The sequence below is a fragment of the Neolamprologus multifasciatus genome, chromosome 11 (assembly GCF_963576455.1).
Source record: "Neolamprologus multifasciatus chromosome 11, fNeoMul1.2, whole genome shotgun sequence".
Classification (NCBI taxonomy): domain Eukaryota; kingdom Metazoa; phylum Chordata; class Actinopteri; order Cichliformes; family Cichlidae; genus Neolamprologus; species Neolamprologus multifasciatus.
The window spans coordinates 26,450,564-26,463,800 of record NC_140449.1 but is presented as its reverse complement, the minus strand read 5'-3'; the positions used below and the strand labels follow the sequence as shown (position 1 = coordinate 26,463,800).

Sequence of the window (13,237 nt, the reverse complement as noted above, 5' to 3'; positions counted from 1 at the left end):
CAGGAACGCCGCGGGACGTGACAAAATGTCGCCATGTTACGCCTCGGGAGTGAGAACAGGCTCGATTTGTCATATCTTTTCCGTTTTGTGATCGGCTTTTCTTTGGCTGCCCCTTCTTCACCCTGACCTGTCTTATTTGGCTCTGCAGAACTAAAATACCAGCGTAAATCCTGGTGCTTTTACACACGTACTTACATAATGATCAGCGATTCTTTGCGCACTCAACCTCTCACATGTTTAAGCTTGCTGCGAGAGATTTCACTTGTCGCGTTTGAATAGTAAGCTAATGAGTGATAAGACGATGTCAGAGGAATTGGTGCGCAATTAATCGTCACTCACCAATCAGTGCTGCCGCTCTCTATACACCGTTCGCGCGATCGCAAAATGAAAATGAAAGCAAAAAGCAAGCGCAAATTCAAACGCGATTTCAATATGTCACATATTGACAGTGGCTCATCGATGCCAATGACATAATTACTCAGCTACATTGGCGAAAGAATGCAAAAGCACTGACATATATTTTCCTATGATAGCCCGACGGGCAGGGCTGAGTTAGATTTTGGTAGCCCGACTGGAAAAATCGCTAGCCCCGGGACGTCGGGCTAGCGATTTTGCGAGCCCTGCACTTCAGACTTGATTTTGCTCCTTTATGCTTAGTATAGGTTAGAGAAGTAGCGAGTCTGTCTTTCAGTTTGCTTTATTTTTTAATTGAGTAGCATCCACTGGAGTTCTCCTCACACTGTTGACTTTGAAAGCTTTACCAATGAAAATAGTGATTCAGCAGCATCCATGTAGTTATTAATTCTTCTGCTTCCCTTTTCCCAAGCAGGTGGTGTCATAACACACTGAAGAATTTCTTGTTTGAAGTTGTCTTCTTCTTTCTTTATACAGTGACAGACCTTTAGTGAAGTTTGTGTGGAACATTAAACCATTTATTACTTTGATGTTTTTATGTGTTGCACACTTTAATGAGCCATAATGGCCCAAATGCTCTGCTCAATTGAATGCTGCCACTTCCAACACGTCAAAGAACCTGTTTTCTCCAACCATATTCATGTTTTCTAAAGGGCAACACGGCCTACAGAAAAAAAAATAGAGCAAAGTAAGCACGTTAGGCAATGTTTCTAAATTTAAGATGTTGCTATGCCAATGCTCCTGTCCTGACCTGAGAAAGAACAGATTCCTTTGTGCTGTTTCTTAAATAGAATTTCTTTGCTATGTAGTCTTGAATTGTGGTTGAGATATAATGAAAGTGAAGATAAAGAAAAGCCTACAGAACCATCTGACCAGCTGTGAGGATCTCATTTAATTTAACCTCAAGCCTTTTTTAAACTGAGAATAAGGACTGAATTCTGTATGAAGGTGATATACAGCAAAGAAAGAACTCCATCGTCTTTTCTGAACAATTTTAGACTATTAAACCAAGCACAGATCTGTTGAAAAACTTTTCATTTGTACTGGCGGAAAATCATCCCACGTCTTGTCTTTGTATTTGTCTCATCAGCTACTAAACTGGGACCTGAAGCGTTCAGATTCGACAGCGGAGCCGAGGCGACGGCAACCAGACTGAGCGACAGATACTACATCTTACGACCAGAAGTAATTGAGAGCTACATGTACATGTGGAGGCTAACCCACGACCCCAAGTACAGAGAGTGGGGCTGGGAGGCTGTTGAGGTGGGATCATCAATTCAGCGTTAATAATTGCCTTATCTGTATGAATACGAGATCACACTGTAAAAGCGATGGTTTTCCATATTGAAGCTGGCTATGTGCCAGACTATTTATTGTCTTTGAGAAGTTGCCAGGCAACAATAAAAATCATGAATTTATATAGCATAATTTTGCAACCATGGTAACACACATGTGCCTAATCAATCAGAAAGTCTAATGTAGGGAATGAAACAGATGTGTAGGTGGGTTTGTGTCTCATTGTTTAAATCTGTGCAGTTCCCTCATTACAAGTGAGGCAAATGTATCAACGCCGTTACAAAAACACCTAAGTGAGCTGTTAACACACAAAAAACAAATGCTTTCAGCTGCTCCCTTAGTCACAAAGGGCTCACCACAGCAGGTAGCTCATCATATTTGATTTGGCAGAGTTTTACATCAGAAACCTTTCCTGATACCGTTCTTCCCATTGTAGCACTCAAATGCCTTCTGTAAAGTTGCAGTTACAAAAAATTCCCCTTGGAAAGCTTCTTGAGACCCCAAACATGAAAGAGAAAGCAATCAGCAACAACCAAACTATCAGTATTTCCAGTTTTTGTTTATATTAATTTCATTTTCTGTAATATTTCTCAAAATTACAATATGTCCAAAAAAATGTGTCTATTGAACATTTTTCGATGCATAAACTGCAAATAAACAGCACACTGTTTTGCCCTGGGACCTCATCACGTGAACAGTTGTGAGGAGGGGAAACCCCGCTCGGACACTCGTGGGTCCAACATGGCCAGTCAGTCAGTGAAATCTGCCCTACAGTGATGGATGGGACTTATCTGCCTTTAGCCTGTAGCTATAATGTTATGTGGATTGTGAGCAATCATTTTCTCGAAACCTAATTGTGTCATTAGAGGGAGTTTAATCATAATAATAATTCAAAGAACTGAGACAGTTTTCCATCTTCAAGTTAAAAACTGATAGAAAATAAACAATGATGGATAAATTAGATCTGCATTTTGTCGGTGGAATCTTAGGAAACAAAGTAAAAATTCCAAAAATGTGCCGCATGCAGAGTGCCCTCTAGTGGATAAATTATGCAACATTGAAACTCAGAATGTTGAAGGGTGCTTCTTTTCTTTATCAGCCATTATAAATTCCAAAAAGGACAAATTGGCAAATAGCTAATATTGAGCAATATTATAGGACTGCTGATAAAAAGATGTGGTTCCAGTGCTGAGGAGAGGGTAAAAAAATGAAAATGGGTGTTTGTTGATGACTTTTGTGATCCGCAGCGCTGTTAGTTAGTCATCATTAATGTTTGAAGCTTTTCAAAGCTGGGGAAATGCAAGTCCAAGAGAGTCTTTAGGCTTTAAAAGTCGATATGAAGACATATTTATTCTTTGGTTCTAAACAACTGAACTACAAATCACACATGAGGCCAGTGCACTACAAAAATAATTTAATGGTTTATTTAAGCGTCAGAAACTGCACAGTGTAATTTTGTCCCCTATATCCTGTCTTATTACTGGCTTGAATTTTCATTTTATAAATTGCACTCGCCTATTATGTCAAGCCCCTTTAACACCCTCAATTACCCCGAACTGCCTTCCTTGATATTGTGTGGCACTATACATTACCTTGTAGATCAAGCAATCCCACTAGCAGGAGGTGAAGGTTGTGCAGGGATCACTATTATTAATGTGGCAATAGACAGGACATTAACTGTAGTAAACTGTAGAGGGCTGCCATGAAATATTTAGCATTAATGTAGTGCGCACAGAAGTGGAGAGATCAGGCTGACGAGTTTGACGGGCCTTTAATTATTGGGCACAAAGGTTGAAAGCGGCGCACGACGCTTCTTTTCATGAACATCAAGCATTAACACGTCAGGGTCTTTGTTAATTAGCACGTATAAGGCAGCCCTTTGTAGCAGGGGTAATAATGAGCTAATCTGCTTGGCTAGCTCAGCCACTCTCCATTAGCCCTTGTCAGATTTAGCATTGCTTAAGCTTCAATTGTGCAGCTGGCTGAAGACCGTGGCATGCTCAATCTTAGCCTGTCTGTAGGTGCACATGGACACAGTGTTGTTGAGTAAAGGATTTTCTACTCCTGTTCCAACATTTGAGAAGAACAACTGATTGTTTTACTTCTAAGCTCTGATTTGTTTGAAGTAGATTTTGTGAAATGCCACATTGTGAGATAAACTGGAGATGGCCTTCCTTTTTTCCACAATAAACATGCCATGTTCCTCTCCGCCTCCTGCCAGGCCCTGGAGCAGCACTGCAGAGTGGAGTCTGGCTTCTCTGGGATCCGCGATGTTTACACCACGAGTGTCAGCCATGATAACATGCAGCAGAGCTTCTTCCTCTCAGAGACACTTAAGTAAGCCCCTTTTCCTCTCTATATCCCCACTGGTGAAAGAACCGGCATTTTACAATCTACTTGCATAAATTATTGTCAGTTTAAAAGTAATAGAGGATGTTGGGAATTCATCATAACCCATTACCTGTTCCGTCCATGAAGCACATGAATGCTGTGAATGAGACACACTATTTTTTTTGCAGGAATAAGAAAGGATGATAAATAGGTGGTGTGCGGTAGGATGAATAAATTTTACCTCCCCTCATTCCTGGGTCATTAAGCAAAGTAAACCATTCGGGATCCAAAGTTGTACTGCAGCTAGCAGATGATAAAGACCCGTTTTCCTCGGGTGCGTAAGGAATCATTAAGGTTCTGTCGGACAAAGTGCATTGTCAAAAACTGTTTTAACATAATAATGGCAATATACCGGTGCAGTTAGTATGTTTACAGTGCCTGCAGTAGCTCATCAAGATTCTCATCGACACCAATTAATGTGGGTTATTTAACAATGAGCATGATTGTTTTCTTCTTTTTTTCAGCTCAAATCTTAATGTTAGAAACGGTTATATTGCAAACTTAAAGGCCCTCTGACAGTTTCAATTCAAACCAGGGTAATGGTGTAATAATTTAGCACTGGAAGATTTTTAACTGCACTTTGTACTGCACTGTTGACTTTCTTGTACTTGCAATAAGGGTAACAAAGGATCACATAAAAACAGGTTAATCATTTTGGAAACTACAAAGAATAACATGAGAAGACTGATTCCACTCTAATGTCCATGAAGGGAATGTGACGCTAACTCGGAGAGACAAACAGAAGGGCTGGCTTTGCTCAAATTTAACAAAATCTGCTATCAACTCTGAGATTATCAGTGCAGTGCTTTACTGATCTATTAGATCACCACCCAATGTAAGGCTTCTGCAACAGTTACTGTTTTACAAAGCAGTAGAAAAAATAGTAAAGTATATCATTATATTTTGTTAAGATGACATTTACTTTGTCTTCCTGAACAAAAAATAAGTTTTAGAGTTGGAACGTTATCAATGATTAATTTTTAATTTCTCAGGGAAGTGCAGTGCACCGACTCAAATGCAGGTATACAAATGTGAATTCATTTTATTTGCCTGATAAATAAAAAATATAATTTTTGTTTTTTAAAAATAAGTTATTGCCAACAAGCTGCTGTTTCTTGGAAAACAGACATCTGTTTATTCAGTATTGACTGAATTAAATGGGCATTCTTCCTGTGTGTTCAGGTATCTGTACCTTCTCTTCTCTGACGATGACCTTCTCTCCTTGGAGGACTGGGTCTTTAACACAGAAGCCCACCCGCTGCCTATCATCCGCAATAGCTGCCTGCAGGATGATGCAACACAGGAAAAGACGGTCTCCGAATAAGACTGAACACCGACGGACAGTTAAAGACATCTGCACACACACAAACATAAATATCGCAAACCCCAATTCAGTGCAGGTTCCGAGTCTTTTCAGGAGCGTGTTACGGACTCCCGATTCCTTTCCAGTAAAGGATGTTGTCGTTTTACGCTGTGATTGTAAATCCTTTTGCCGGAGTTACTTCCTGCTGGCACTTCTATTTTGTGGACAATCAAGACAAACATGACTTTCATGAAAAGAGCACCTTTTTTTCTTTCCTTCTTTCCTCTATGAGGAAACCGGTTTAACTTGCAGACCCAAATGTCTGGGAGAGAGGGGGGATGAAGCGTGGGCCATATTGTCGGAAAGAAAGAAACACACAGAAAACCACTTAAGTTTTGCTCCTTAGTTTTGCTGTTCCGTTAATCTTCAGTAATCAATGATTTCCTGAGATCCTCTCAGTGCTTTTTGTTTCGTTTTCCTTTGTGAGTACACACTCTTTGACCAAAGGTTTCTTTACATTGCTTTTTTCCCCTCTTTTAATGTGTTTTTGGTGAGATTTAGTGGAAAGTTAAACATTTACAGTGAGGTTTGAATATTGACTAATGTACAAACATGATATCTGACTCTGAAGTCCACCTCTAAACTGATGTTGATGTCACGTTTCTTACGGAAACAAGTTCGAATGAATTTTCTAAAGTTCAGAGGTGATCAGGAAAGTGGTCGTGTCTTATGCATCCAGGGACCATTTTTTTAAAGAATGATGTTGGGTTGTGTTTCCACAGTGTGCTGTTATTTTATTCAGTTTTTCCCATCAGGACAGGGCTTTCTCTGTCCTTTCTGATCAAAGTGACAAACACAGTAATGTCAGTTCTGTGACTGTAAAAGAACCATAAAGGAAACGAGTACATTTGCTCTCCAGCTCCAAATGGGTTTTCCTGTTTCTGTTGTAGTTTCTTCTGCTTCACTCTGCCTTTACATGTGAATCCAAATGGCTGCCAATACCGATGTTAAAGGCAGTTAGGCTGCAGAGACGTCATTTTTCATCACTGCTGTTCCGCACAGTTGTGGAGCGAATGTGCTGTATATAACGGATGATTTGAGTGACCCCATATGAGCTTGTCTTGACGTTTTTCTTTCAACTATTTTGTGTCTTTTTCTTTTTTAAACTTCAGTGATTTTTTTTTTTCTGGGTTCTCTTTTTATTTGCTTCCCTCAGGTGTTTCAGTAAAAAAAAAAGGGAAAAAAACTAAAAATTTCTGATTTTAAGTCTAGTTATTGCTGATATTAATTATTGTTATTACTTATTCTTACTGTTTGATTTTAACTTTCATTGTTAAATATTTTCAAATACTGATTAAAAACTGTGCAACTTTGTACATTTAAAACGACCGCAGTTGCCTTGTCGTTATTGCTTTACTGAGTCGTTTTGTTTTTGCTCATTTTCGACAGCAGATAGCAACAACAAGATAAAAGATTGGAGTCATCTGCTGCTTAGATTTCTTTCAGGATTTTCTTGCAGGAAGTTCATTACAGATTTAATTAAAGGGGGACGTCTCAGGGTTATGGAACGTTCCAGCAATCACAACCAGAAAATGACTAATGGGCTTTGGCCATTACACCTTTTTCAGCGTGTCAGGCCAACAAAGCAAGATTTAATATCATCCTCCCCAAATGATTTAACTCTACCTGCTGTCAACTGAATCCTAATTTCGGCATGATGGCTTGAAGTGATTTCACTTTCCCTTTAAATAGAACACGCATGAGTTATTGACATGATTGACATTCAATGGTATTTTAAAAATGGTGCTTTAAATGTCACAGATCCAGTCACATTAATCTTACTGACACCTTAAATAAGAACCAATGCAAAGGTTTAAACAGTGTAGCATGCAAATGTAATCTTTGTTGCAGCCTGCAGCTACAGTGCAGGACCCTCTTCCTGTAGTAATGCCAAAAAAGTAGGGGGCAAAAAGTGAAGGGCACAATGTGTACGTGTGAACATGTACTAATCTCTCCCAGGGACTTAAATAGAGGGGGGGATCACTGTCCATTTGAATGCACCTGAGACTGATGGCAAAGGACAAACACTGCACATAATCCCCTCCCCTCTTTTTCTTTCCTCTTTGCTGGTCCCAAAGTCCCCAGCAAGCCAACCAGGGCAGCTGAGACAGAAGTGTAAGGGCTGCTGTCCTTCTTGGCAAAACCTCCAGTTGATGTGCAATGAAGGAGAAAGAGCCATTGCTATCTCGCTGTCACAGTCGTCCTCCAGCTGTCTCAACCGGCACAATAATTTTATAGGGAATAACTGGCAAGTAACTGATATCTGGGTCCAAGTATTATTCAGCACTTTGACATAACTCTTCTTGCACTCTACCTTCTCACATTTCGGCAATCAAGTGAATAAATTCAGGCTACGAGGGAAAAAACACAATGTCAGGTTCTCAAGACAGTCAAAGAAAGCAAAGCAGCAAAGTATTATCACAGGTTTACTCTCAGGTCACTCACTTGACCTTCAGTTAGAGCAAGTGTGCAATCTTGCACTAAAATCAAGAAAACATTGATTTTAGTTTGCCATGCCATTCCACAAGGGCGAAAAAGCATGCTTTAATGTTTATTTAATAAAAAAAAATGCATTTTCTGTTATTTGCATCATATTTGACATCATGAAAGAAACATGCCAGAGTGTATTACCAGATGAATATGGTTTATCTGTCACTACTGGGAACATTTTTATTGCCGTAAGTGACAGCAGCTAAAATGCAGCTGAAGAGCAGATTTTCAGTTTTTAATTGAAGATGTCTAAGGAAAATGTCAAACTGTTAAAGTACAGCCATTTTATTTTTCAGAGTCTGCATTATTGAAGCCATCACTAAATATTTGCCCCTTTTATTCATCTGCCTTCACTTGCTGGTGACTGTTTTCTCATTTTTTCTTTGGCTTACAAATCTGTGTTTTGGGTTTTTCTCCATCTATATTGTCCTATCACTTTAGCAGCATTTGTCTGTGTGTGAGAGCAGAGCCTATACTATACACTGTATAGTTTTCTAATGGTAGCCCTATGTTTTAACATGATCAACAATAATTTTGGTATTAGTATTATTATTTTTATAGGTGATGTAATTTGCTTTGGATCATGAGGACTCACTGTCAGTTAATCTCATCTCATCTGGTTAGAAGCAGGAAACTTCTTTAGTGTAACCATGCTTCAGTGTGAACACTGGTTTGGATCTTCGTGTAAACCCTCTGTTTACATTCATAAAGGTGTTTCCTGTTGATAGGCCCTTACAGTGAAACAGTAGTGCTTTGTACTTTGCTAGATGTTGTGAGGATGTTTTTCTTCACCGAGAAAAGAATTCCAGAGCTGTTGCTGAGCATCATCACTGCATCCTTGTTTTAGGAATGTACTAAACTGTTGATTTGGCCGCTCCTGACATTTCTCTCTGATTGGTCCCTTTTGTTCTTTTCTACCTAATGACGGCATCCTTCTTTTACATCAACATTTCTCTCCCGCTTGAATACTGAGAGGAAAACGGCACCAGGTTTGACCTGAAAAATCCAGTTCAATATGTAGTTGGACTTTTTCCAGTCACTGTTTGATTGTAATTATCAGATCGGTTTTGATTGTGACCAGAAGCAAAAATGTCCTAATACTCAGTGGGCATGATTTGAGAAAAAACTGCCATGGCAACTACTTAAAATCTCCCACTTAACTGAAATCCTGACTATTCCCACCACTTCCACATAAACTGATTTTTTAACTGCACTCATTACTTACAGTCGATCTGCTTTCAGCATTTAATTTCCACCTGACATTTCAAATGCTTTCACAGTTTTGTACTTCAACTGAAATTTCAAAACCTTCAAGTGTTCAGCTATTACTATTATGATTCCAACTGCTTTCATCTATTACTAAACATTCATGTAGTGCATTATGTACATTTTTATGCACTCACCGGCGTAGTGTGTGAATTATGATAAGGTAGTGTCATGTCAACCAAAATTATGACAGCATTTCATGATCCTGGCATCTACTGTTGCATAGAAAGCACACATTAATTAACAAAAAATTAACAAATTAACATTAAGAAAACACTGGCTGACACATGCAGTGTCAATATCTGGTTAAAATTTCTTTTAGCTAGCTTTCTATCCTGCACCAACAACAGCTATTCCTGCTAGTGACTGAATGGTAGAGGGTGGGTCCTTCCCTTATGGCTCGGTCACACTAGAGTAAAAGTAGAATAGCAATTTCTTTGTGACAGGCAGAAAAATAAAGATTATTGGTATTTGGTAAACAATTACAAGTAGCTGCAGAAAACATTTTGATTCACAAGCCAGTTGCACAAGTTGCCTGGTGTTGGGCACAACATCGAAACCATTGCTGTCCGCTGACTACAAACAAGTTACAACTGATCTGAATGAGTCTGCACCGATGAACGCAATTGTCTGCAATGCATCTCTTTGATAGAGGGGACGTGACTCAATTGGACGTATTGTCGTTATATTCCTATACAAAAGTGGGGTTGCTGAGTGCCTATGCCATTTTGCAAGTAAATTGCCGCCCTGCAACAACTCTGTCGCTATTTGTTCCAAATCTATAAAGTTCTGGTTGAATTCTTCTGCCTGGATTGCACAAATGTCGGCATTATTTTGGTCGTGCTGCAGTCTCCAAACACTGGCATTACTTGTATTAGACAAGCATAATAAAACGTTCACTGTGAAGGATCACCATCCACAATTAGCTGTTTCAAAGCTGTGAGTATACCATCCAAGCACTTCATATTGGCACATTTGTCAGTGTGAAAACATTTCTGAACTCAAAATAACAATTCTAAGATCAGAGGTATACACTTTATACGCTGCACTAGTTCTCCACATGTGGTTCATCTGCTTTTATGTCAGAGTTCAGCTGTTTTCTGTGATTTTGTCCTATTTAAGCTCCTTTCAGGGCTTGGACTAAGACCTATAACACAACAATCTTACTACTCAAAAATGTAAGAAACCTCAGCGACAGGTTGGTCCACAAGCAAAACTCCTTTAATCTATTAATAGAGAAATAACAATTTCTAAAAAAGTGAAAAATAATGTCTGGTTTAATTAATTACAGGGTACAGTTGATGTATTTTGCAGATAAGGCAAATATAGTACAGTTAAAACACGAGATACTTAACGGTTCCTTGAAAATGTAGAAGCTGACATCAGAAATAAAAGAAATATCAGATAAATAAAAATAAAAAGCAGCGCTGCGTTTTCTTCTCCACTAACAACAACAATAGAGTGACAGGTTCAGTCTCTATATCCCCTATCCTACACCCACCTCCTTCCACCTTTTGTTGCAATCAAACAACTTCCATCAAAATCCCTTAGATGTATTCTGGGACAACAATGTTATCTTAGGCAGTTTTCTCAACAAACACATCTCGCCTGAATCATGTCTATCTGATACAGAAGTTTTAAGTTAGAAAAGTACTTCACAAATAATTTAGGGAGTTGGACATCTTCTGTCCCAGTAACTGTTTTGTTTTATCTTTACAGGTACTGAAAGTTTACGTTTTAAATGCTCCCTCCGCCTCCTTTTCCCCTTCCTTTCAGTTCCTGTTTCCACACTTTTATGGTTACACAAAATTTTTAGTTGCTGATAAAAGGTAAGAAAAAGAAGACCATACAAAAGGATTTGTAAAATAGTTTAATGCCTGCTTACTGAGTTAATCCTTTTGACTGATGTGAAGTCACAAAGAGAAAATTAATGAAATCTGTGTATGGATAGTGTAGTAGTAAGACTACATGCCTCTGGAGCGGGAGTCGCAAGTTCGATTCCTGCCTGTCATAAATTTGATGACAAAGGGATTTCACACTTTTAGAATCAACCATGACTACAGATAAGCTCAATAATGCTACTCAGATACATCAATCTCCAAACATTTTGTGCTAGAAGTTTTATGTTTGGACGTAATTGACACTGGACAAAGATGCTGAAGGAATCACAACAAGGTGGCTCCGCTGGAACAATACGTCTCCCCCCACCTACTGTTATTTCCTGTCAACACACTTCAGCTTTACACTGAATTTGGTGTCTACTGTGGGCCCAGGGCAGGGAAATATGAATGGCTTTCTTTCTGCACAATGAACTTTTCTTTAAACTAATTTGCTTTCAGGGGCTCATTCATAAATTCTGGGGGTTTTTTTTGCCTGTCCCATTTGGATCTTTAGCCATCAGAATTGTTGTCTGAAGGCCAAGAAAGATGCCAAGTGGATTTACTTTACCAAGTGGATCATCATGGCCTTGCCATATTGGTCCATTTGATTGACCTTTATTATAATTATGTATTTATTTTCTTTTCAATTTTTAAAGACGGGACAGACATGACTGGGGGATAGGACAGGGAGAAAGAATGAAAGAAAGACAGGGAGAAAAAGAAAAATAGAGGGGAGAAGAGATGATGAGAAAGGGGGGAAGAAAAAAAACCAAAAAAAAAACCCCCAAACAAAAACAAAACACCTGGATCACCTGTATGGAGATAAAAAATAAATAAAAAAATAAAAAAATAAAAAAAAACAGAAGAGAAAACAAAAACAAAGAGCAATATAATAAAAAAACACCATCACAATAAACTAGCTAACAATAGATAACAGTAGATACTTTTTTAATTTCACCTGTTGAGAATGAAAAAAGAAAACAAGCAGAAGAAAACGAGAGCAATAGAATAAACAACATCATCATGATATGTGGGAATATAACTGTAAATACTAAATATTAAACATTATTGTGCAGCACGTAAGATCGACAGCGCACAGTGTGCTTTGAGGTAGGAGCCAAAAAGGGTGTAGTTTGTGTGTGTGAGCACCCGTGTGTACACCTGTGAGCATGAACGCGCCTGTTTTTAAAAGGTTCCTTCATGTAATGATCTGCGATCTATATTTTATTTCAGGAAAATGACAGACACAGAGATTCTTTACAGGAAACAAAAGTAGCTTTCCTAGATGCAGACAAATTGTTCGTGGGGGGAAAGTAGCACAGATGATGCATTTGTTAGGGGAGGTTTGCTGTCTGGTTTCATCCTTGACTTTGAAAAGTTCATACACTGCAGAGGGAATTCTGCTGTATTATACTCATATTTCTTCTAAAGATTTTTTTTTTTTTTTTTTTTTTATGAGAAAGTTGTCATTAGTATATGTGATTAGCATAAAGACGGATGATTGGATAATTCTGGCAATACAGGAATCCATGCTGGTTTGTCCCCTGTCATTATCTAATTTCATAATTATTAAACCATGTGTGATCATTAACTATACTGATTTATGGAAATGATAACTCTTAGTCCGACCCTGTTGTCATTTAATATTCATATTCAATTATAGATTCTAATTAGATTACTAAAAGTAATGTTAGAAGCTGTTCTTTCAGATCATTTATTCTGGTGGTGATTTTTTTTAAAACAATCCTTCAAGTAAATGAGCAACTGAATAGCTGTGAATCTATGCAGTATGGTTTTGGCACAGCCGGCTGCGTGAAACTGAGTGTGAATGGTTTTTCTGTATATTCACCAATGTGTGCACAGAACAGATGCCCCAGTCCTCAGACAGAGTACTATGTAGCTCCAGTCTGGGCTTGTCAGAACACCCTGTGCTACTCTGCACTGCCAGCACTTGAAGGTCTGCCAGGCCGGCCTCATCTGCTGCCCCTACACCTTGTTAGAGCCCAGAAGGAAGCGCAGCTGCATAATCAGCTGCTAATATTTCTAAAAATAACACATTAAGCTCCAGGGTCAGAAGTAGGAGGGCTAAGAATTGACAGGTAGACAGCATGCATAATCTATAAAGACACACTCTAGA

General features: G+C 38.7%; 1 protein-coding gene across 1 annotated transcript in view; it reads left to right on the top strand.

The window, feature by feature from the left end:
* The window catches only part of LOC146508644 (mannosyl-oligosaccharide 1,2-alpha-mannosidase IA), a 203,492-nt gene extending 191,592 nt beyond the window's left edge, over positions 1-11,900 (top strand). The window contains exons 10-12 of the mRNA XM_085178375.1: positions 1,505-1,677; positions 3,932-4,047; positions 5,284-11,900. Coding sequence (XP_085034501.1) covers positions 1,505-1,677; positions 3,932-4,047; positions 5,284-5,425 — 431 coding nt within the window. The 3' untranslated portion in view covers positions 5,426-11,900. The remainder of the gene's footprint in view (positions 1-1,504; positions 1,678-3,931; positions 4,048-5,283) is intronic.
* Positions 11,901-13,237: the final 1,337 nt, after the last annotated feature.